Source organism: Petaurus breviceps, unplaced genomic scaffold (assembly GCF_028583685.1).
Source record: "Petaurus breviceps papuanus isolate PSGF00001 unplaced genomic scaffold, PetGlider_PUasm1.0 173, whole genome shotgun sequence".
Classification (NCBI taxonomy): Eukaryota; Metazoa; Chordata; class Mammalia; order Diprotodontia; family Petauridae; genus Petaurus; species Petaurus breviceps.
Window position 1 is genome coordinate 11616182 of NW_027185759.1, and position 22013 is coordinate 11638194.

At 43.4% G+C, this 22013-nt stretch overlaps 1 protein-coding gene across 1 annotated transcript in view; it reads left to right on the forward strand.

Moving 5' to 3' along the window:
* HRG (histidine rich glycoprotein) overlaps positions 1-8732 on the forward strand; it is a 16902-nt gene extending 8170 nt beyond the window's left edge. Inside the window, exons 4-7 of the mRNA XM_069083226.1 lie at positions 2224-2390; positions 3546-3698; positions 6037-6138; positions 8067-8732. Of these exons, the coding sequence (XP_068939327.1) occupies positions 2224-2390; positions 3546-3698; positions 6037-6138; positions 8067-8732 (1088 nt within the window). The remainder of the gene's footprint in view (positions 1-2223; positions 2391-3545; positions 3699-6036; positions 6139-8066) is intronic.
* Positions 8733-22013: the final 13281 nt, after the last annotated feature.

Genomic DNA, 22013 nt, shown 5'->3' on the forward strand with positions numbered 1-22013 from the left:
GCAGAGAGACGGAGAGAGACAGAGACAGAAAGAGAGACAGAGAGAGACAGAGACAGAGAGACGGAGAGAGACAAAGACCGAGAGACGGAGAGAGACAGAGACAGAAAGAGAGACAGAGAGAGACAGAGACAGAAAGAGACAGAGACGGAGAGACAGAGAGACAGAGACAGAGAGAGACACAGAGAGAGACAGAGAGACAGAGAGAGACAGAGACAGAAAGAGAGACAGAGAGAGACAGAGACAGAAAGAGACAGAGAGATGGAGAGAGAGACAGAGAGAGACAAAGAGAGAGACAGAGAGATAGACAGAGACAGACAGATATGGAAAGAGACAGAGATAGAGAGACAGAGATAGAAAGAGAGATAGAGGTTAGAGATGCTGGGTGCCAGGCTCAGGATCCCTGAAAAATGTCTTCAGCAGTGGGCAGAGCTCTTTGCATTTACGTGGGTTTCCAGAATGGAATCTAAGACCAGGAAATCTCATTGTTCAGAGCAATCCTCCAGTGGAGGCCTTTGCAAAGAAAGAAGGGGTAGAGTCCTTTGATGTTGAGAACAGCCACTCTGATTTCCTTCACTGTGCCAGTCCAGGTTTCTGGGTTTGGCCACAGTAGAGTCTGTATTACATTGGCTTTTTCACAGCTATGTAAGACTTGTGCTTCTGAGTCAGTAATCCATGACTTATCAGCCCCAGCTACCGGAGTGAGACCACCCTCTTCCCTCTCACTTGGGCTTAGCTCTTGTGATAGAAACTATAGGCACCCAGACCTGTAAGGGGTACATTTATACCATTCAACAACCATTTATTAAGTGTTATCCTTGATCCCATCTTTCCTACTGGGGGTAGTATCTCTCCCTCCCCTAATCTCCCACCACTGGCATCATCCTAACTCTTTTCTCTAACCTCAAAATTCAGAAAGAGTTGAGCTCAAATCTATCCACAGACATTTACTAGCTGTGTGACCTTGGACAGGAAACAACCTCAATATGCCTCAGTTTTCTCAACTGTAAATTGGGTATAATAATAGCATCTACCTCCCAGGGTGGTTATGAGGATCAAACAGGATATTTACAAAGTATTTAATACAGTTCCTGGCACAAAGTAGGCACTGAATAAATGCTTCCCCCTTTAATCTACTGCCTACTTTCCTGATACCTATGAACATGCCTATGCCTGCCTAATCTTTAGACCCTTTAGACTTGATCAAATCATTCCTGCTGGTTGTCATTCTATGCCTCTGTTCCCCTTCTTAATTAACCCCCTTGGGAAAGCTGTCTATACTCATTGTACTCTCTTCTTTCCCTCTCTTCTAAACCCCTGCCATCTGGTTTTGGACTCATGATTCAGCTGAAGTCGATCTCTGCAAAGTTTCCCATGATCTCTTACTTGCCAAACCACTGAGCTTTTCTCCATCCTCATTCTTCTCAACCTTTTTGCAGCCTTTGACACTCCCCTCTTGGATACTCTCTCTTCTAGGTTTTCATGATACTGCTTTCTCGTGATTCTGTTCCTACGTCTCTGACCACTCCTCAGTGTCTTTGCAGGATCTTCTTCCAGGTCATGCCTGCAAACTTTGGGTGCCTCCCAAGACTCTCTTTTTTATCCCTCTATACTCAGTTGGTAAAATCATTAGCTTGCACAAATTTAATGATCATATCTACGCAGATAATTCCCCAGATTTATAGATTCAGCTCTCCCAAGTTGCCCATTTATGATCTACCTTTTGGACATCTTAAGGTGGATGTCCCATAGGCATCTCAGATGCAATATGTCCAAAACAAAAGGCATTGACTTTGCAACCAAACCTTCTCCTCTTCTAAACTTTCTTACCACTGTTGAGGGCACATGCTTGCCCTCAGGTTGTTGTGGGAAAGGCACAAACATTTCACTATGGCTTTCCTTCCTAGTGGAGAATCAAATATTATATCTGTTGCTTATTATATCACTTATATGCATTTTCCTACATACCCATCACTCTCCTCCACCTATAGAGCCATCCCTAATTACAAAAAAATAAAGACTGAATAAAAGAAAAGCAAGTAAGTGAAATGAGCAAGTATATAGATTCGTCTGCCAGTAGGTGCTATTCTCCACCTCTGTAAAGAGGAGAGGGAGATGTTTCTCATACTTTTTTTCAGGACCAAGTTTGGTTATTCTATAATTCCATTTCTATTTTGATGCTTATTCTTTCCATTTACATGATTGGGCTCCATCTTATTTTCACAGTTTCTTCTGCTCTGACCAGTCCCACATCTGAGCCTGTGATTATCGACTACTTTGAAAATCCAGAACAATATAAGCAGCAGGCAGAGGAAATCCTCAAGCAGTACCAGGAGGGTGATGGCAGCACCCCCTCTTTACAGCTAGTCAAAGTCGAGAGAGCTCTGGAAGCAGTGAGTCTGCAAGTAGCCTGTGAATAAAGCTCCAGTGTTGAGAGGGACCAAGAGACAGGGTGCAAAATCAGCAGATGTAATATCCTCTATGTGGGTGTGACCTGCTAGAAAAATACAGATGACACAAAGCTGGGAGAAAAATCTAAAACATTGGACAACAGTCAGAATCCCAAAAGATCATCACAGGATAGAAAGATGGGGGCAGACATAATAAAATGAAATTTAATAGGGTTATATGTGAGAAACTTGGATTTAAAAAATCAACTTCAAAAGTACAAGATGGTGGCAGGGAGCAGGGAAGATCAAGGCTAAAGATTCTATAGAAAAGACTTGGGATCCTAGTGGACCACAAATTCAATGTGGGTTATGAGTGTTACATAGAAGCGCCCCCCCCCCCAAAGTAACTTTAGAATGCATTCAGAGGTTGTCCAGGACGAGGAAACGCTACTGGTCCCTCTGTCCTCTGCTCTGGCCACATCTGGAACACTGAGTTTATGCCTGGGTCCCACATCTCAGGAGCATGTCTGAGTAAGGATGAGAAAAGTGGGAACAAAGATGGGTTGAAGGAGCTGGGGATGTTTAGTTTGGAGAAGAGAAAGCTCAGGGGATATATGAGAGCTGCTTCTAAGGATCTTAATGGTGGCCACATCCAGCAGCAGTGAGTGGGGGCTGGAAAGAAGCACAACGTCAGCAAAGGCTTCTTAATCATTTAAATGCCTAAAAAAAGCTCTCCCTCACTCAAAGCCTTCAAGTGCAGGCAGATGACCATTTGTTGGAGATGTTGGAGAAGGGATTCTTGGTTAGGGATGGGATGACTGAATGGCCATTGATGTCCCAAAGCAGCACTAGGTGATCTTTCAGGAATGTCTCTAAATTGGGGCCATCTGCGGTCATTCAGTCAGTCACGAAGCATTTATTTATCTGTAGGGGGAGGAGTAGGCAGTTCACATGAAGGAACTGCCTCACTAGCAAATATTTTAATGCACAAAACCAAGGAAGAGGAGGGGGATCTAGAAAGGAAAGAGGATGGAGCCAGGGGCTAATGTGGCCCTGCATTCCGAAGAGACACGGGTGTGTTTGTAATTCATGGGTTCTGGATATGGAATTGAAGAATAGGTCTGCTTTCCTGGAGCTCACGTGGTCTCTCCGTTTCAGAGGGGAGGAGAAAGAACCACTTTGTACCTGGATTTCAGCGTAGCGAACCGCTCAGCAGGCGCCCCGCCCCCGCCCCCGCCTCATCACGTCTCCGGGACAGGCGCCCCGCCCCCGCCCCCACCTCCGCCTCATCACTTTTTCAGGAGCTGTCCGGTAAGTGGACGAGGAGCCTTCACTCGGTAAGAGGAGGGCCGCCAGCTCTGCCCCTGCCTCTTCTTTCACTTCCCAGTTATTCAGAAATAATTTGCTTTTCCAAATTTTGCCCCCAACGGTCTGCGTTGGCCACAGGAGGACTCTTTGGTTGTTCCTCTGTTTCTCCAATGGAAACTTTTATTTTTCTGCAACTTTTATTTTCAAGAGGACTGCCTAATGCCTTGGGAAGAAAAAAATGACTTGCCCAGGGTCACACAGTCATTATTTGTCAGGGGTGGAACTCGAACACTTTCCATCTCTAGGAGCTGTCTACAAGTGCAGGAGTAAACTCCCCGGGGGGATTGACTGGCTCTCACTGGGGGTTTGCAGGCAGAGTCTGGATGCCCCCTTACCCAAGACGTTGCAGAGTCTATTTCCGTTCTGGAACAAGTTGGACTGAATAATACCTGTGATCTCTTGCCACGTCTGAAAGCCCCAGTCACGTCAAGAGAGGGACTGATAATAACTCTTTGGTCTCTGGCTCCCCAGAGCAGCACCTGTGGGGTATTATCTATCCAGGGACAGTCAGGAATCAGCTCTGTGGAGGAACAAGCCGTGTATGGTCCCAGCCAATGACGGAGCGTGCCATTTTGGGGGCCTTTCTCCCTGGGCCACAACCAGTCAGCGGGAGCAGTCATGTTCCCCATCAGCCCTTCACCCTGGCTGGTGGCCAACACGGGTCAGGTCTTCAGTGTAGGAAAGCTGAGTCATGAGAGGGGCCATTGAGTCTTTTTGGCTCTGCTCTAGTGGTCAGGCAGGCAATAGGCATTAATTAAACACCTACTATATACCAGGCACTGTGTAAAACATTGGTAATGCCAAGAAAAGCAAAAGAAAATCCCTGTGGGGGCAGAACTTCCACGCTGATTGGAAGACAACGAGCGTGTGAGGGTGGAGAGGGAGGGGGCAGCCTCACCACGGCTCAGCTCAGTGATGGCTTCGATTTCTCAGAGGAGCCGGGAGCCCTGACCACACTCACTCTTGCTCCTGTCAGATTCTCATGCTGACTCCCACGCCTACCCCAGGCTCCTCAGCTCCTGACTGGCTGGACTCTCTGGGGCTGCCATTCTAGCCTGAGAACTTCTGGAGACAAAAAGCTTGGATAATGAGCTGCATGCTAAGCAGGATGCTAAGCTAATGCTTATTGAAACACAGGAGTAGAACATATCCAAAGGTCCATTTTCCCAGGCTGGTGGCTGGTTCCCCTCAGCCTCCCCATGGTCCGCCCGCTGACCCTTGCTTTGCTTCATTTTCTGTAGCTCCCCTCGCTTCTCTATAGATCTTCCTCTGTAGAGTGGAAGCTCCTTGAGGGCAGAACTTGTTACATTTTTGTCTTTGAGTGTGTATGTACATATATTACGCACTCATGTCACCTCCCTCCCTGAAGGCAGGGATTGTTTCATTTTCATCTTTGTATCTCCAATGTCAGACACAAAATAGGCATTTCCTATGTTTTCTTCACCTGGCTAGTGCCCTCCTTATTTTACAGATGAGGGAAAATGTTGATGCTCATTCAGAGCAGTACCAGCCCAAGCTCTCCCAGCTGGCTAAAGGTAGAGATGGGGATGGAGCCCTGACTTACCCTGTCTTCGATCCCCTGCCACCTCCCCTCCTAGTTAGGTGTTCTTACCAATATCAAGGATCACCCGTCCAGAGCAGGAAGAGACCTCGGAAGCCACCAAATTGAGTCCCTTCACTTTATAGGACACGGAGGGACACAGGGGGTAATGTGACTTACGGAGGGTTATGCAGCTAACACGTCTCCCTGTCAATGAGATTACCTTGGGCTTCTAGGCTGTGATCATGTTCCCAGATCACTGGACAGGAGTCAGATTGCCATGCATATATATGCCCACCCACTCTCTCACACCCACTCACACTTACACATCCTCACACACTAATATCTACTCTCACACCCACTCACACTTACACATCCTCACACACTAATACCCACCCTCTCACACCCACTCACACTTACACATCCTCACACACTAATACTCATACTCTCTCATACACTTACACTTTCATAATACATTCACACACTCTCACATATACACTCATGCACACATTCACATACACTTATTCTCTCTCACATTCACAATACTCACACACTCAGACACGCAAACACACTAACCCCCACACACTCATTTTCACTCTCACAGTATACTCATACATACTCTCACAGATCCTTGCATTCACACACACTCACACACATATGTACACCCATACACAGTCTCCTGCCAGCAGACACCTACCCAGGACTCACCCCCAAAGTCACAGGCTTTTCTCTCATTTTCAGGTCTTTGGATTTTGCCAGGCAGATTTAGTGTATAACGTGGAGAATCCTGACTTGAACACCCCAGATAAGACAGCTTTACACTGTGAAATTTTCCATGTGGAGGTATGTGCCTTGCTTTAAGTTGTCTTTGTTCAAGATGGGGTCATGCCAGTAAGATTTTAATGTGCTTCTCAGACCTCAGTCTCCTTCTATGTCCATTACTGGAAAGATGGGATGATGCCAAGATGGGGTACCTTGAGAGCCAGAGAAAGGTGTTAGAACTTTACTCAGAAGGTAATAGGGAGCCAATGAAGATCGGTGATCAGGGGAGAGACATGACCAGAACCACACATAACAATAATTAATTTAGAAATTGTTCTGAATGACAGATTGGACAAAGGAGAGAGGGGAGATGGCAAGATTTAGATGGAGCCCAGTGGTGGTAAGGGGGATGCATACTAGTGGGTGGTAGGGGAATAGTGAAGAAGAGGTGGAGGGGATCCTATGAGCCTAGATCTGGAGACAGAAGGAGCCTTAGGGGTCACCTCGAATGCCCACCCCCTCACTTTATAGATGGAGGAATGGAGGCCCAGTAGGTGGCAGAGCAAGGATTCCCCACCAGCGCCTCTGACACCATCTCCAGGATTTGTTCCATCATCTCTGGGGGAACGGACAGTATGTGGTGACAGTTTGGATGTGAGACACAGAGGAGAGAGTGTGGGTAGACATTGACAGAAAGGGTGAAAGATAATGGGACTAGTGGAGCCTGAGGCCCCTTTACCTGCCATCCATGTGGGAAAATTGGCCTGGAGCTCAGAGAGACAGGTCAGGGCTGGAGATGCAGCTTTGGGAGAAGTCTGCATGAGGGGGCTTGGGGAAATGATTTTCTTGTTTTTCTACATTCCTATGATCTGTCTGGAATTTTATTGTCCATCTTCCCTGCCTGGCAGCGGCACCCACTAAATTCTCCCATCCTTGGCCTCTGTTTCTTGAAGGAACCAGAGCCTTCATTTTTCCATCACATTTTTATAGGATCACAGTAACCCCAAAAGCTTGCTAATAAACATGGAGCTTGGGCCTACTGCTTCTCTCTGGGCCTCAGGTTCAGTCTCTGTGAAAGGTGGAGTTGGTTGAGGTCATCCAGAAGGACTCTACCAGCTCTCAATCCAGATCTTCAGCTAAGAGCTGAATTCACCCCTTCACCCAAGGTCTCAACTATTTCAAGAGCTTTACAATCATTGGGCATTTATTAATTGCTTACTGTGTGCCAGGCACTGCAGTAAGCCCTGGACATATAGGGAAAGTGCAGAAACAGCCCTTTCCTCAAGGGGGCGGGGGAGAAGCATTAGTGTTCCTCATATATCATTTCTAAAAGTTTGGGTTTCTCTAATCAATTTTGTTTTTTGCTCCATAGTGGGGACCTCAAACTTAATATGTAAATTTATGCAAAAATGACAAAAATAAGATGCAAACTGGTATTTTAATTTTTGAATTGATGCTTCTAGTCCTTAAAAAAAATGCTCCTGCCATGGCGGACAGAGGTATGTGAGGGGCAGCTGCCTAGAGAATGTCCTTGGCCAAGGAGAGTCATCTAAATGTGCTCAGGGGAAGAGGATGAGGCACCTCTTATTTAGTGACCTCATGATTGCATCTCATGGAGTCATGAGGCTTCTGAGTTCTGATGGGAACCAAGATGTAAGAGCTTATGGTGCCTGTCTTCTCCCTTTGAATTATGGAACACAGCATCCTCCCTTCACGACTCCATATTCCAACCAAATCAGCCCATTCACTGGTCTTGGGAGTCAACCTTGACCTCCTGTCCCCCACTCCTGGAATGCTTTTTATCCTTACCTCCACCCATCCTTCAAGGCTAAGCAGGAGTGGCCTCCTACATGAGGCCTCTACTGATTCCTGGTAATTTCCCTCACTCTTCTTCCTTGTATAAGTTTAACTAACTGGCCACTGAGGTCCCGTGAGTCTGTGAAATGCTTATTGAATGAAAAGAAATGCAATGGAGTTGAAATGACCATCCTTGTGTCCTTTCCTGTCAGGCCTCCAGAAATTTCCACAGTGGAAGACACCACCATCGGCATCATGGTCATTTCTGTGGGCATGGGCACCATCATCCACCTCCTCACCATAATCATTCACCTGAGGACAGAGGGCCACCTCCTACCCACCCACCTTCTTTGGAAGAGAAAGAGCCTAAAGGGGGACCACGGGAGGGATCTCCTGTCGGAGATGAATCAGATTCTCATCTTCAAGGAAGCAGCCCCCCATTTGGCCATGGTGATCCCCATCAGCATGGTCCCAAAGGACCATGTCCTTTTGGCCCCAGTTCACATAAGCATTGTCTTCATGGCCCTCATGGCCCTCATGGCCCTCATGGCCCTCATGGTCGTGGTCATCATGGCCGTGGTCCCCATCACCATGGTCCCCATCATCATCATGGTCCCCATGGCCATGGCCCATGTGGGCATGGGCCTCCACCTGGGCACTTGGAAGAACAAGATGTTCACAGACTTCCCCCACTGAAAACAGGCGAAGTACTTCCTTTGCCTGAAATCAGTATTCCCAGTCGATGTCATTGTCCACACTCAGGACACCGACGCCCTCCAAAGCCAGAAATTCAGCCTTTCCCACAGACATCTTCAGAGTCCTGTCCAGGGAACCTCAAGTATGAATCTCCACAACTTTTGCCATTTTTGGGAAAATAAAAATTTAAAGTGATAGGCTGATTTTGACAATGGAAAAAAAAAACACAAGAGCCATCCATGTGCCAGAGTTAAGTCAGGAATAAAAGAGAATCAGTGTAAAATTCTAATATTGTGATTTCCTTTTTGGTACTCTCGGTGATGTGAAGAAGAGGGAGATAGGCCAAGAGCCGCCTGGAAAGGGTCTTAGACTTGGTGGGAAGGATTTACAGAAATACTACCTCTGACACTTACTAGCTACGTGACCTTGGGTAAATTATTTAGGATAATAGGACTCTAGTTGAAACAGACCATGTATCCAGTGGCCACGTCCAGCCACCTCATTTTATAACTGAGGAAGCTGTGGTGTATAAAAAGTTAGAGAGATATAGTTTCTGGATAATTAATAATTTTATTAATCATGCTAGTGTATGATTAATAAAAGGGGTCAGTGGCTATTTCTTTTTCTTTTTTGGAGGGGGTAAGGCAGGGCAATTGGGGTTAATTGACTTGCCCAAGGTCACACAGCTAGTAAGTGTGTCAAGTGTCTGAGGCCACATTTGAACTCAGGTCCTTCCGATTCCAGGGCCACTTCTCTATTCACTGTGCCACCTAGCCACCCCTTCAGTGGCTCTTTCAAATGGTAAAATCCTCTCATAGAATCCACTCAGTCCTTATATGTCCTTGAAAGAACACGTATTCATGAGAGTGACAACTCTGATTGGTTGACAGTTAATGAGAATGAACATAATAAGAGGTGGACCTATTCTAATGAGAGTCTGAAGGATGTGACTTTGATAACTATTGCTCCTGGACCACCCCCAGCCCTGAGCAATTTATTTATTTTCCATTTTTCATATGCTTTATTAACTTCTGATTTACATCATTCATTTCTGCCAGATTTTCTCCCCGTTTTTCCTTTACCCACCACCCCAGAATAGCTGTCCCACTGGATATCCCCTCCCCCAATCTGCTCCCTCCCATATTTTCTCCCATACCCCTTTGGACTTTTCCAGTAGGGAATGATGGATCTCTATGTCCCAGTGCCTGTATATCTTCTTTCCTAATTACATGTAAGTTAGTATTAATAATAGTATATATAATTTTAAATATTTGATTTTAAAACTTTGAATTCCAGATTCATTCCCTTCCTCCCTTGTCACCCACCCTTACTGGGAAGATAAGCAGTTCAGTATAGGTTGTACATGTGTAGCTAATGAAAAACCATAACATAATAGATATATTGTAAAAGACTGACTATATTTCCCTCCCTCCTATCCCACCTCCATATGTTCTATTCTCTACTTTGATCCCCTCCCTTTTCAAAAGTGAGTGCTTCCAACTTCCCTCCTCCCAAGCCTGCCCTCCCTTCCATCATCTCCTCTCTGATCTCCTTCCCCCCTACTCTCCTGGAGGGTGAGATACCCTATTTAGTGTGTATTTCATTCCCTCCCTAAGCCAAATTCAATGGGAATAAGATTGACCCATTCCCTTTTGCCTTACTATTCTTCCCCTCCATTGTAACCGTTTTCCCTTGCCTCTTCTTTATGAGATAGTTTACCCCATTCTGTCTCTGCCCATCTCCTCTTATTATATTCCTCTCTCACCTCTTAATTTCACCTTTTAAGTATCATCCCTTCCTGTTAAATTGGTCCTGTGCCCTCTATCTAGGTATACCTGTAAACATATATACACACATTCACATATGTATTCATATACCCATATACTCTCTCTCTCTCTCTCTCTCTCTCTCACACACACACACACACACACACACATATATATATATATATATATTTCTATCCCCTTCAACTATTTTCATACTGAGAAAAGTTTCATCAGTTGCAATTATTGTTTTTCCATGTAGGAATGTTAATAGTTCAACTTTGATAAGTTTCTTATGATTTCTTTTCCCTGTTTACCTTCTCATGCTTCTCTTGCTTCTTGTATCTGAATGTCAAATATTCTATTCAACTCTGTTTTTTTCATCAAGAATGCTTGAAAGTCCTCTATTCCACTGAATGACCATATTTTCCCCTGAAACATGATACTCAGTTTTGCTGGGTAAGTGATTCTTGGTTTTAATCCCAGCTCCTTTGCCCACCGGAATATCATATTCCAAGCCCTTCTATCCCTCAGTGTAGAAGCTGCCAGATCCTGGGTTATCCTGATTGTGTTTCCACAATATTCAAATTGTTTCTTCCTGGCTGCTTGTAATATTCTCTCCTTAATCTGGGAATTCTGGAACTTGGCTATACCGTGTTTCCCCGATAATAAGACCTATCCCGAAAATAAGTCCTCCCCTTACTGTGTAAGATTCCTCTAAAATAAGCCCTCCCCAAAAAATAAGCCCTATTGAGATTGCTACTGTAGTGAAGGTGATCCCCTGCGCTACACGCTACATTACGGTACCCTCTGTATGCACCGTCTCCCCCCCCCCCCCCCCAACGCATGCTGCACTCCGAGCTGCATCCAATCAGAGCTGCAGCAGTGAGCGCGTCATCCTGTTCTTTATTGAATTCATTATTGAATAAAGGTACATTTTTTTGTTCACATTTACCTGTTTATTAAAATTGCTGTCAATGTTCATTAAAATAAGCCCTCCTCTGAAAATAAGCCCTCTGGTGTTTTTCTGTCCAAAAAATTTAATAAGACAGTGTCTTATTATCGGGGAAACACAGTAATATTCCTAGGAGTTTTCTTTTTGGGATCCTTTTCAGGAGGTGACCTCTACCCTCTGATTATAAAACATCAGGGCAGTTTTCTTTAAGAAGTTCCTGGAGGATGATTTCTAAGTTCTTACTTTGATCATGGCTTTCAGGTAGTCCAATAATTTTTAAATTATCTCTCCTGCATCTATCTTCCAGGTCAGTGGTTTTTCCCATGAGATATTCCACATTGCCTTCTATTCTTTCATTTCTTTGTATATGTTTCACAGAATCTTGATTTCTCATAAAGTTATTAGCTTCCATTTGCTCCAATCTAATTCTGAAGCCATGATTCTCCTCATTGAGCTTTTGAGATTCTTTTTCCATCTGGAAAATTCGGCTTTTTAAGGCATTCTTCTCCTCATTGCCTTTTTAAGCCTCTTTTGCCATTTGAGTTAGTCTATTTTTTAAGGTGTTATTTTCCTCAGTCAGGCTATTGACTCTCATTTCATAATTTTCTTGCATCGTTCTCATTTCTCTTCCCAATTTTTCCTCCACTTCTCTTATCTGCTTCTTAAGGTCCTCTATGGCCTGTAACCAGCTCGTATTTTCCTTTGAAGCTTTTGGTGCAGGAATTCTGACTTCACTGTCTTCCTCCTGTTCCATGCTTTGGTCCTTTTTGTCCCCAAAATAGGAGTCTAATGTTGGAATCTTCTGTCTTCTTTGTTTCCTTTGCCTGGTCACGTCACCCCTCAGTCACTTGACCCCTGGGCTTTTTTGCCACAATAGGACTCTGCCACCAGACAGGGGAACTTTCATCCCAAACACTGGGGTTTTCTCAGCTGCTGGAGGTATTAGATGGGTGCTCTCTCTGAGGCCTGAACACACTCTGGCAAGCTGGTCACACACCCCAGGACCTCCACCCTAGACTGCAATCCAGATGCAAGCAGGTTAAAGCAAGAGAGATTAACCCTTAGACTGGTCACTTGGTCCCCTTACACTCTGCAGATCAGGAGCTGAAGCTGCCACGTGGCACTGGCTGGCTGTCCTGGCATCTCAGTGGCTTCTCTCCCCAGGGGAAAAAGCTGATGCACTGCCACTTACTGGGTCCCAAAATCCAGACTGCACTGACCTCTCACTTTGTCCTTCACATCTATGTGTTGATGAATCTGGAAATGGCCACAGCTGCTGCTGATCTGGAGTCCCTCCACCCTGTGGCTGGTCAGGCCCACCCTGGGGCTAAAACCTTGGCTTCCAGGGGCCTGGGCTCCTGCCGGTCTGCCAGGCTGTCCTCAGTGGGAGGTTAGCTTCTCTGTGTCATTTTGTGGGTTCTTCAGCTCCAAAGTTTGTTCAGCGCCCCCTTTTTACATGGATTGGGGAGGGTGGAAGCCGGAGCCGCTTGGAGGTAGTGCTTCTACTCTGCCATCTTGACTCCACCCCCCTCGACCAGCCTTGAGCAATTTAGACAGAGGATGAAGCTCTCCTCAGATCTGATTGAGCAGAACACAGGGCTGAAAATCACCTTGGATTAAGTTCTTTTTAAGATTCTGTTAGTTGTGTGGTGTAACAGTTCCAAGATTTCATTTCACCATTTGCCTAGACCTTCAGAGAACTAAGTTTTGAATCAATTTCCAAATGAGGAAGGAAAAAAATTCTGGATCCCCCCAATATTAACAGTTTGTTGTTTAACAATAATTTCTCTCAATTTGAAGACCTGGGGTAGGTTGTGACTTTCCCAAGGTCCCATAAGTAGTAATTGTCAGGGGAGGGATTTGCACCCAGGTCCTCTAACTTCGGAGTCAATACTTTTTCTATCATACCCATCTCTAAAGTGAATGCATTGGATGAAGGCCTTTCTGCAACTCCAAGACCTGTGACCTTGGTCAGGTATCTCACATTCCATTGCTAGCATCTATCTAATCTTGGGACCTCTGCTTAGGTTTGATCATATCCCAGATTCATACCATCACAGGATCCTGTCCAATCTCCCCATTTTGGGGTGGCTAGGTGGCATAGTGAATAGAGCACCAGCTGTGGATTTGGGAGGACCTATGTCCAAATGCACCCTCAGACACTTAATACTTCCATGTGAACTTGGGCAAGTCACTTAACTCCAGTTGCCCTGCCTTCCCACCTTCACAAAAAAACAAAAAAAGCAAACTCCTCATTTCCTGAGGGTCGAAGATTTAAATGTCCTGCCCTGGGTCTCACACAGGTAGTGAGTTAACAGAGTTGGGATTCTACACTCTGTCCTCTGAATATGAATCGATTGCATTTTTCTGGGCACATTACTAACCCCAACCAGCCCAGCCACAGTGAAGAGCAATAGGGAGCCAATGAAGGTTTTTGAGCAAAGGAATGACATTCTAAATGCATATATTAGGTAGATGAATTTAATTGCCGTTGATTAGGTGGCTTGGAAGGCAAAGAAGCCAAGACAAGGAGGAAAATTAGGGGAATCTCACCACATTAAAGTGATGGCAGCAAGAAGGGAAGGGGGTAGAAGTAAGAGAGATGATGGAGAAGCAAGTGATAGAATTTAAGGACCATCAGTATGGATGGTAAGGGAGAGGGAGTAATCCAAAGTAGTTCAGGTTTTAAGCCAAAGCACCATGGAATGTGGTGGCACCATTAACAATAATCCAGAAGTGAAGAAGATGCATGGGCTTAGGGGTAAAGAGGATCGGTCTTGTTTTAGATTAGCCGATGTGGAGGTGATACTAGGATTCAGGTGGAGATGTACAACGGGGAGATGGACAGAGTCATAACTAGGGTGGGCTGATGGGATGTTCATAGGATCATTAATCTCAAAGTGGATACTAGGCTCATAGATCTAATAATACCAATATAATAATAATAGCTACCATTACCCTATGCCAGACACTGTACTTTACGACACTTTACAAATGGCATCTTATTGGATCTTCAAAACAACCATGAGAGGGAGGTGTGGTTGTTATCCCCGTTTTACAGTCCAGGAAATTGAGGCAAACAGAGATTAAGTGGGTTGCCGAGGGCTATATAGATAATAAGTGTCTGAGACTTGATTTCAATGTTTGAGGCTGTATTTGAACTCAGATCTTCCTAAGGCAGCTAGGACATGCAGGGAAGAGAATGCTGGACTCGAAGTCAGGAAAACATGGGCCCAAATCTAGACTCAATTTCCTTATCTGCAAAATGAGCTGGAGAAGGAAATGGTGAACCATTTTAGTGCTTTCGCTAGGAAAACCCCAAATGGGCCATAAACAGCTCACCGTGATTGAACAACAACAGGAATTTCTTGTCTCCAGGCCTTGCACTTGAATTTAAGGGTCTCTGGTCCAGTTCCAGGTCTAGGATTTTACGATTCTAAATAATTTCACCTCCATGGACCTCAGTTTCCTCATGTGTAAAATCAACATCCTCATCCAGCTTTGGCCCTTGAGTCTATGACCCACGATTCTGTGATTCATTCAGCACCAGTGCAGACAATAAATTGGAGAGAGGAAAAGGGAGAGACAGGGGAACCACTGAAATGGTCCAGGTGAAGAGGATGGAAGATCTGACCTGAGGGGGTGGCACTGAGAGGGTGGCAAGGAGAGGATGAAATGGAAAGAAGTGAGCAGAGAGAATGTATGGGGGTCAAAGGATTCGGGAAAAACCACCAGGGTTGGGGTGGAAAAGTGCTAGGGGGCCAGCCCTGCTGGGCAGCTTCAGAACAGGCTTTGTCACCTTCCTGGGCCTCTGCAAACTGAGGGGGCTGAACTAAGGCCTCTCTTCCAGCTCAACACCTGTGAAACCAAGAAAGGGCTGTTCTGGGCAAATTCTGCAATCCTTTCCCATTGTAAACCTTGAGAGCCTGTGACTTCCAGGGTGATGGGACTGTTCTGACATCTTCTGACTGAAGCTTTCCTGGTCTTTGAGCATAACCATGTCCAGCCTTGACTCGTTTTTTTGTGAGAATTAGCTGTTAATTCATTTCAGTAATGTCTGACTCTCTTGGCAGAGATACTAAGGGTTTGCTATTTCCTTCTTCACTTCATTTTATGGATGAAGAAACAGAGGTAAACAGGGTGAAGTGACTTATCCAGGGTCACATGACTAGTAAGTGCCTGAGGCCAGATTTAAACTCAGGAAGATGAGTGAGTCTTCCTTCCTCCAGGTCCACCACTCTATCCACTGTGCCACCTAGCTGCCATGTACAGAAAGAGTAACAAGATGGCCTGCTGGTTCTAGCTACCTGTGAATATCCACACAGGCCCTCAGCCTCTTCTGGCTTGGAGCTGGGAAACCCATTTAACTCGTTAGGAACTTCTTCATCCTGGGAATGAATGTGGCCCCAAGCCAACCCGGGAGCTTCCTTCTGTATTGGGACAGCCATAATGGGTTATGTTCTGTTCTCTATCAAGCCCTTACCATAGACATGACAATTGTGGCATTCTGTATAGAGATATGACTTTAGAGCCATGAAGATCTGGGTTCACCTCTTGCCTCTGACAATGGCTATACAACTATGAAGAGGTCACTTAACCTAATAATGATCTATTCTAGGCAATTTCCTAAGGATGTAGAGAAGGTGCTAATCCCAACTATCTAATCCATCAGAACCCAACAGTGTCACCTGCATTGGCGGAGAGAATTTCCCTATCTGAGAATCCCCTATACCAGTGAAAAGTTGGGTTCCTAACCTTATGTGCAAGGTCCAAGGGACAAAAGGTAGAAACAAAATAGCTCCTGCTCTCAGGGAGTTTACATTCTATTGGGAGAATACAAGACAAATAAAGACAAGGTAATTTGGGGAGGGAAAGAGCCCTAATAACTGGAGGAATCCCACGATATGAAATGGCATCCCAGATGAGTTTTGAAGATGAAGAGCTTGAAAGGGAATATTGAAGAAGAGGTGAATTCCAGGCAGAGTGGATGACTTATCCCAAGCTGAAGTTGCAATGTTGGATTCAGTGAAAAGTCCAGTTTGGGTGCAACAGGAACTGTGAGCAATGCCATTAGAAACATGGGCTGGAAAGGTCAGCAGGGGTCGGATCATGGAAGGACTGCACACACAGGCTGCTAAGCTGGCGGCTTGTCCTAGAGGCAACAGGAAGCCACCAAAGGGTACTTGAGTGAGCAGTAATATGTATTGTGTATTAGAAAGATGATTTTTAGTAAGATGAGAAAGGTGGGAGAAACACACAGAGAGACAGAGAGAAAAGAAAGAGGAAAGAGAGGAAAAAGAGAAGGAGAGAGAGGGAGGGAGAGAAGACAGAAGAGAGCCAGAGAGAGAGAGACAGACAGACAGAGACAGACAGAGAGAGAGAGAGACAGAGAGAGAAACAGAGCGAGTCAGAGAGAGCGCTTACTGTGTTGAATTTGTTAAGTAGATTTGCAAACTAAATTTTGAAAGGAAGAAAGTGAGATCAGAGCAGGGATGATGATGAAATGGACAAGTAAGCAGGGTTGCAGGACATGAATTGTGATGAAGGTGGAGAATGTGCTTAAAGAGGAGGAGGCACAAGGAAAGAGAGAACAGCAGGAGCTTATGGTCAGATAGCAGAATTTCAGTCTGTTGGATCATAGAAATGGAAAACTGTGGTAATAATAAGATTAAAAGTAAGTCTTTCTAGTATTTTATGACAACTTGAAACTAAGAGAGGCCCTCTAGTTGAAGAATGACTGAAAAGTTCCTATATATCAATGTAATGCAATATGATTGCTCTGTTTAAAAATGACCAAAGGGAGGGTTTCAGAGATGTGGTAATACTTGTATGAATTGATGATACAAATGAAATGAGAATCAAGAGAACAATTTATACAATAACAACATTATAAAGACAAAAATTTAAGAATTCTGATTCATGTAATGACCAACCATGACTCATCATCATGGCTCATTATCAGAAAATTGATCATGGTTCAAGTTACCCACCTCTTGGTAACGAAGCGATGTACTCAAAAAAGTGGAATAAAACATATATTTTTGGACATGGCTAATGTAGAAAGTCATTTTGATTAACTAGTTAGTCATAAAATAAGCATTTATTATATACTCACTATATGCCAGGTACTTTGCTAAGCACTGGGGAAGAAAATGCAAAAAATAGTCTCTGCCCTCAAGGATCTTAAAATTTAATGGGGGAGGTCAAATGCAAACAAGTAGTCTAAAAAAGCTATATGTATATGCATATATATATGTGTGTGTGTATATACATATGAAATATGAAATACACATATGTATATACATATGTGTGTATATACATATAAAAATTGAGGGTAATTTCAAAGGGAAAACACTAAGATTGAGAAGAACTGGGAAAGACTGCTTGCAGAAGGTTTACTTTAGCTGAGACTTGAGGGAATCCAGGGAAGATAAGAGACAGAGATGAGGAGAGAGAGCATTGCAGGCATTGGTAACAACCAGTGAAAATGTCAAGAATCTGGACATAGAGAGTTGATAAGGAACATGAAGAAGCTAGTGTCAGTGGATCACTGAGTACATGGAGGGAAGCAAGGTATACGAAGACTGGCATGATAGGAAAGGACTGGGTTATGAAGGACTTCAAAAATCAAACAAAGGATTTTATATTTATTTCTGGGGGTAATTGGGAGCCACTGGAATTTATTGAATAGGGGAGTACTATGGTTAAATGTGCATTCCTGGAAGTCCAATTTGGTAGCTCCAACAAATGTGACCATGAATATTAATTCTGAGTCTTTTTCTTTCTTTTTTCTTCAAAGGGAATATTGGAGGCAGGAGCTGAGGATAAGGTAAGAAAGAAAGGAAACAGAAAGAAGGAAGGAAGGAAGAAATTTGAACCATTGAAGAAAAAAAGGAAGGAAAGAAAAGAGACACATCAAAGAAGGAAAGAAAAGAAGAAAGTATTTAGATCCTTTTTGTTTGCTTGTTTTTTGTTTTTTCCCTTTTGGTTAGATTATCTAACAACAACAAAAAAATACTCAGGTTTATCTGGGTGTGAGAGGGGGTAAATTGAGGTCTCCCACTATTATAGTTTAACTGTCTATTTCCTTGTAAAATTCATAAATTTTCCTTTAAGAATTTAGATGTTATGCTATTGAGAACATATGTTTAGTACTGATATTAATTCATTGTCTATGGTACCTTCTAGCAAAATGTAGTTTCCCTGTTTATCCCTTATAACTACATCTATTTACTTTGAGATCACGATCACTTTCTCTGTCTTTTTTTTTACTTTAGCTGGAACATAATTAGATTCTTCTCTAGTTCCTTATTTTAACTCTGTGTGTACCTTTCTGTACCAAGTGTGTTGTTGTTGTTTTGTAAACAATATATTGATGAATTCTTGTTCTAAACAATTCTACTATCCTCTTCCATTTTACTAATGAGTTCATTTCATTCACATTAATGGTGATCATTGTTAATTGTGTATTTCCTTCTATCCTATTCTCTTATAACTTTTCTTATTTTTTTCCCTATTCCTTCTTTAAGAGTTTATTTTGCTTCTGACTATAGACTCCCTTAATCTACTCTCCCTCTTATCTCACACCTTTCCCCTTAATTCTTCCCCCCCCCCTTTCCCTGTTGGCTAAGATGTATTTCTTGTAAATAACTCTCTCTCTCTCTCTCTCTCTCTCTCTCTCTCCACATTCTTCATTCTTCCCCCCTTTAACCAGTTCAGATGAGAATGAGGTTAAAGCATCTCCCTCTCCCCCCTCCCACTGCTCCATCTTCTTTTTGTATAAATTCTTCTTAGCATATCCCATTTACATAAGATAATTTTCTCTATTCTCTCCCCTTCTTCCCTCTCCTCATGCATTCTTTTCCCCAGTCATTTCCATTTTCCTTCTGATATCATCCAAACATACCAGAATTACACTCAGGTCCTCTGTCTAATTACAGTCCTTTTATGATCCCTGGTGATGATAAAGTTCTGAGGGGTTCCATGTATCATTTCCCCACATAAAAATATAAACAATTTAATACCTTTAAGTCTTTGATGATTGCTCACTCATATTTACCTACCCTTTTTATGCTTCTCTTGAGTCATGTGTCTGAATGTCAAATTTTCTGCTCCGTTCTGACTTTTTCATCAGTAATTCTTAGAAATCCTCCAGTTCATTAAATGCCCATTTTTTCTCTTACAGGATTATACTCAGTTTTACTGGGTAGGTTGATCTTGACTTTAATCCTAGATTCTTTACCTTCTGCAATATCATATTCCAAGCCCCTCACTTCTTCAAAGTGGTGGCTGTTTAATCTTTGCTTTATCCTTTGCAGGTTCCTGATTGTGGCTCCTCAGCTCTTGAATTCTTTCTTTCTGGTTGCTAGCAGTGTTTATTTCTTGACTTAGAGCTCTGGATTTTGTCCATAATATTCCTCGGATTTTCTGTTTTGGGGTTTCTTTCAGGTGGTAACTGGTGAATTATTTCAATTTTTGTTTTTTCCTCTGGTTTTAGGAGATCTGGACAGTTTTCTTTGAAAATTTCTTGAAACATGAGGTGCAGCCTCCATTTTTTTTTACTTTGTTCATGATTTTCAGGTAGTCCCATGATTTTTAAATTATTTCTCCTCAATCTGTTTTCTATGTCTTTCCTATGAGAGATTTCAGTTTCCTCTATATTTCTCACTTTTAACTTTGTTTTTATTATTTTAAAAAAAATTTCATGAAATTATTAGCTTCCATTTGGCCAATTCTAATTTTCAAGAAGTTATTTTCTTTATTAAGGTTTTGTGCCTCTTTTCCCAAACTGTTAATTCTCTTTTCATGTTTTTCTTCCTTAGTTCTTGTCTCCTTTTTCCCATTTTTCCTCTACCACTTTAGTTTTGTTTTAAAAGTCATTTTTGGCTCTTTCTTTACCTTTTCTATGATATTATGCTTTGTAGATGTTTTTGAGTTATTCTCTTCTTCTAGGTTTGTGTCTTGAATTTCCATGTCACCATAATAGCTCTTCATGGTGATATTATTTTTTTTTTGTTCTAGACTTGCTTCTTGACTTTGGGTTTTATGTTAGGATTGGGCTCTGCATAATTCTGGGAGGGATGTCTGCTCTATGCTTCTGTACTTTACATCCTTATGCTGTTTTTGCAGCTCTGGCTGGGGGCCTGAAAGCTTCAGAGACCCCCAAATGGGGTGATCCAGAGGATGGTGTGTTCAGTGCCCTCATGGTCTGAGCTCTGCAAATTCCAAAGCCAGGCTCAGGTATGTCAGTTTGTCCTTGGTTGTCAGTTCCAGTAGATTGCTGCTGGACTCAGTCACTATTAGACTGCTCAAAGACTCTACAGGCTCAAAGACTGAACTTCTGACTCCCCTTTTGTCAGGGACTCCTCCAGTTATACTAATGCAGGTTTATCTGGAGTCAGAGCTGCCAGATGACACCTGTAGCTGTACCCAGAACCAGTTCAGAGATAATCATAACCTTGGATCTTTCTGCTGGGGTGCTTCATGCCCCAGTCTCTGAGTGGTAGAATGATCTGCTACTGGTCAATGTCCATAGAACTTTCTTTCTCTCCCTTAGTCATCCAGAACTGGTAAAATGACTCACTATGACTTTTTCTTGGATTTTCCAAAACAGAATTGATCTCATGTATTTTCTAGATAGTTATGGAAAAGGGATAGTGGAGAGCTAGGCTCTAGTGCTTCTCACTCCATCATCTTGACTCCCAGCAGTTCCACTTCCATAGTCTACTTAATGTCCTTTTCTTCACTGTTCAGTAAGACAGAAACAGAGAACATTTGCAGGTTCTCCAAACATTCCTGTGTGCATGCTCCCAGAACTGGCCCCACATTGGTCAGTCTCCCATTACATGCTTACTAATCATTCCTTACAATATATTCTAGAATTTTGCAAAGAATCAACATCAAATGAGCTGTCCTAGAGTTTTTAGATGCAAATTTCCCATGTTTATCATTCTCTTCAGTCCTGTCTTTCCTCCCCAACTCTTCATGATTTTTCAAGGACCACTGACCAATTCCACCTGCTGCATAGCCTTGAACAGGTTGTGATGTCACAGAATCTCAGAACCTCATAGAGAGAAAAGAAAGACCCCTAGAGGCCAGATAGTCCAATCTATGCCTGAGCAACAAAAATAATAATAATGATCATTTATATAGTTCTTTATGGTTTATAAAACACTCATTTAATTCTCATAATAGCTCTGGGAGATATGGGCTATAAGCATCATCATACCTAATTTGCATATGAGACAACTGAGGAATCTTGTCTAAAATATTCTTGATGAGTAGTCATTCAACCTCCTCTGGAGAGTTCCAATGAGGAGGAGCCCAACCTCCAAGGCAGAAATGGGCAATTCAGAGTATCTGTAGAAGAGAAAGAAAGAGAGAAGGAAAGGAAGGAAGGAGGGAAGGAAGGAGGGAATGAAGGAAGGAAAGAAGGAAGGAAGGAAGGAAGGAGGGAAGGAAGGAAGGAAGGAGGGAAGGAAGGAGGGAATGAAGGAAGGAAAGAAGGGAGGAAGGAAGAGAGGAAGGAAGGAAGGAGGGAATGAAGGAAGGAAAGAAGGGAGGAAGGAAGGAAAGAGGGAAGGAAGGAGGGAATGAAGGAAGGAAAGAAGGGAGGAAGGAAGGAAGGAAGGAAGGAAGGAGGGAATGAAGGAAGGAAAGAAGGGAGGAAGGAAGGGAGGAAGGAAGGAAGGAGGGAATGAAGGAAGGAAAGAAGGGAGGAAGGGAGGAAGGAAGGAAGGAAGGAA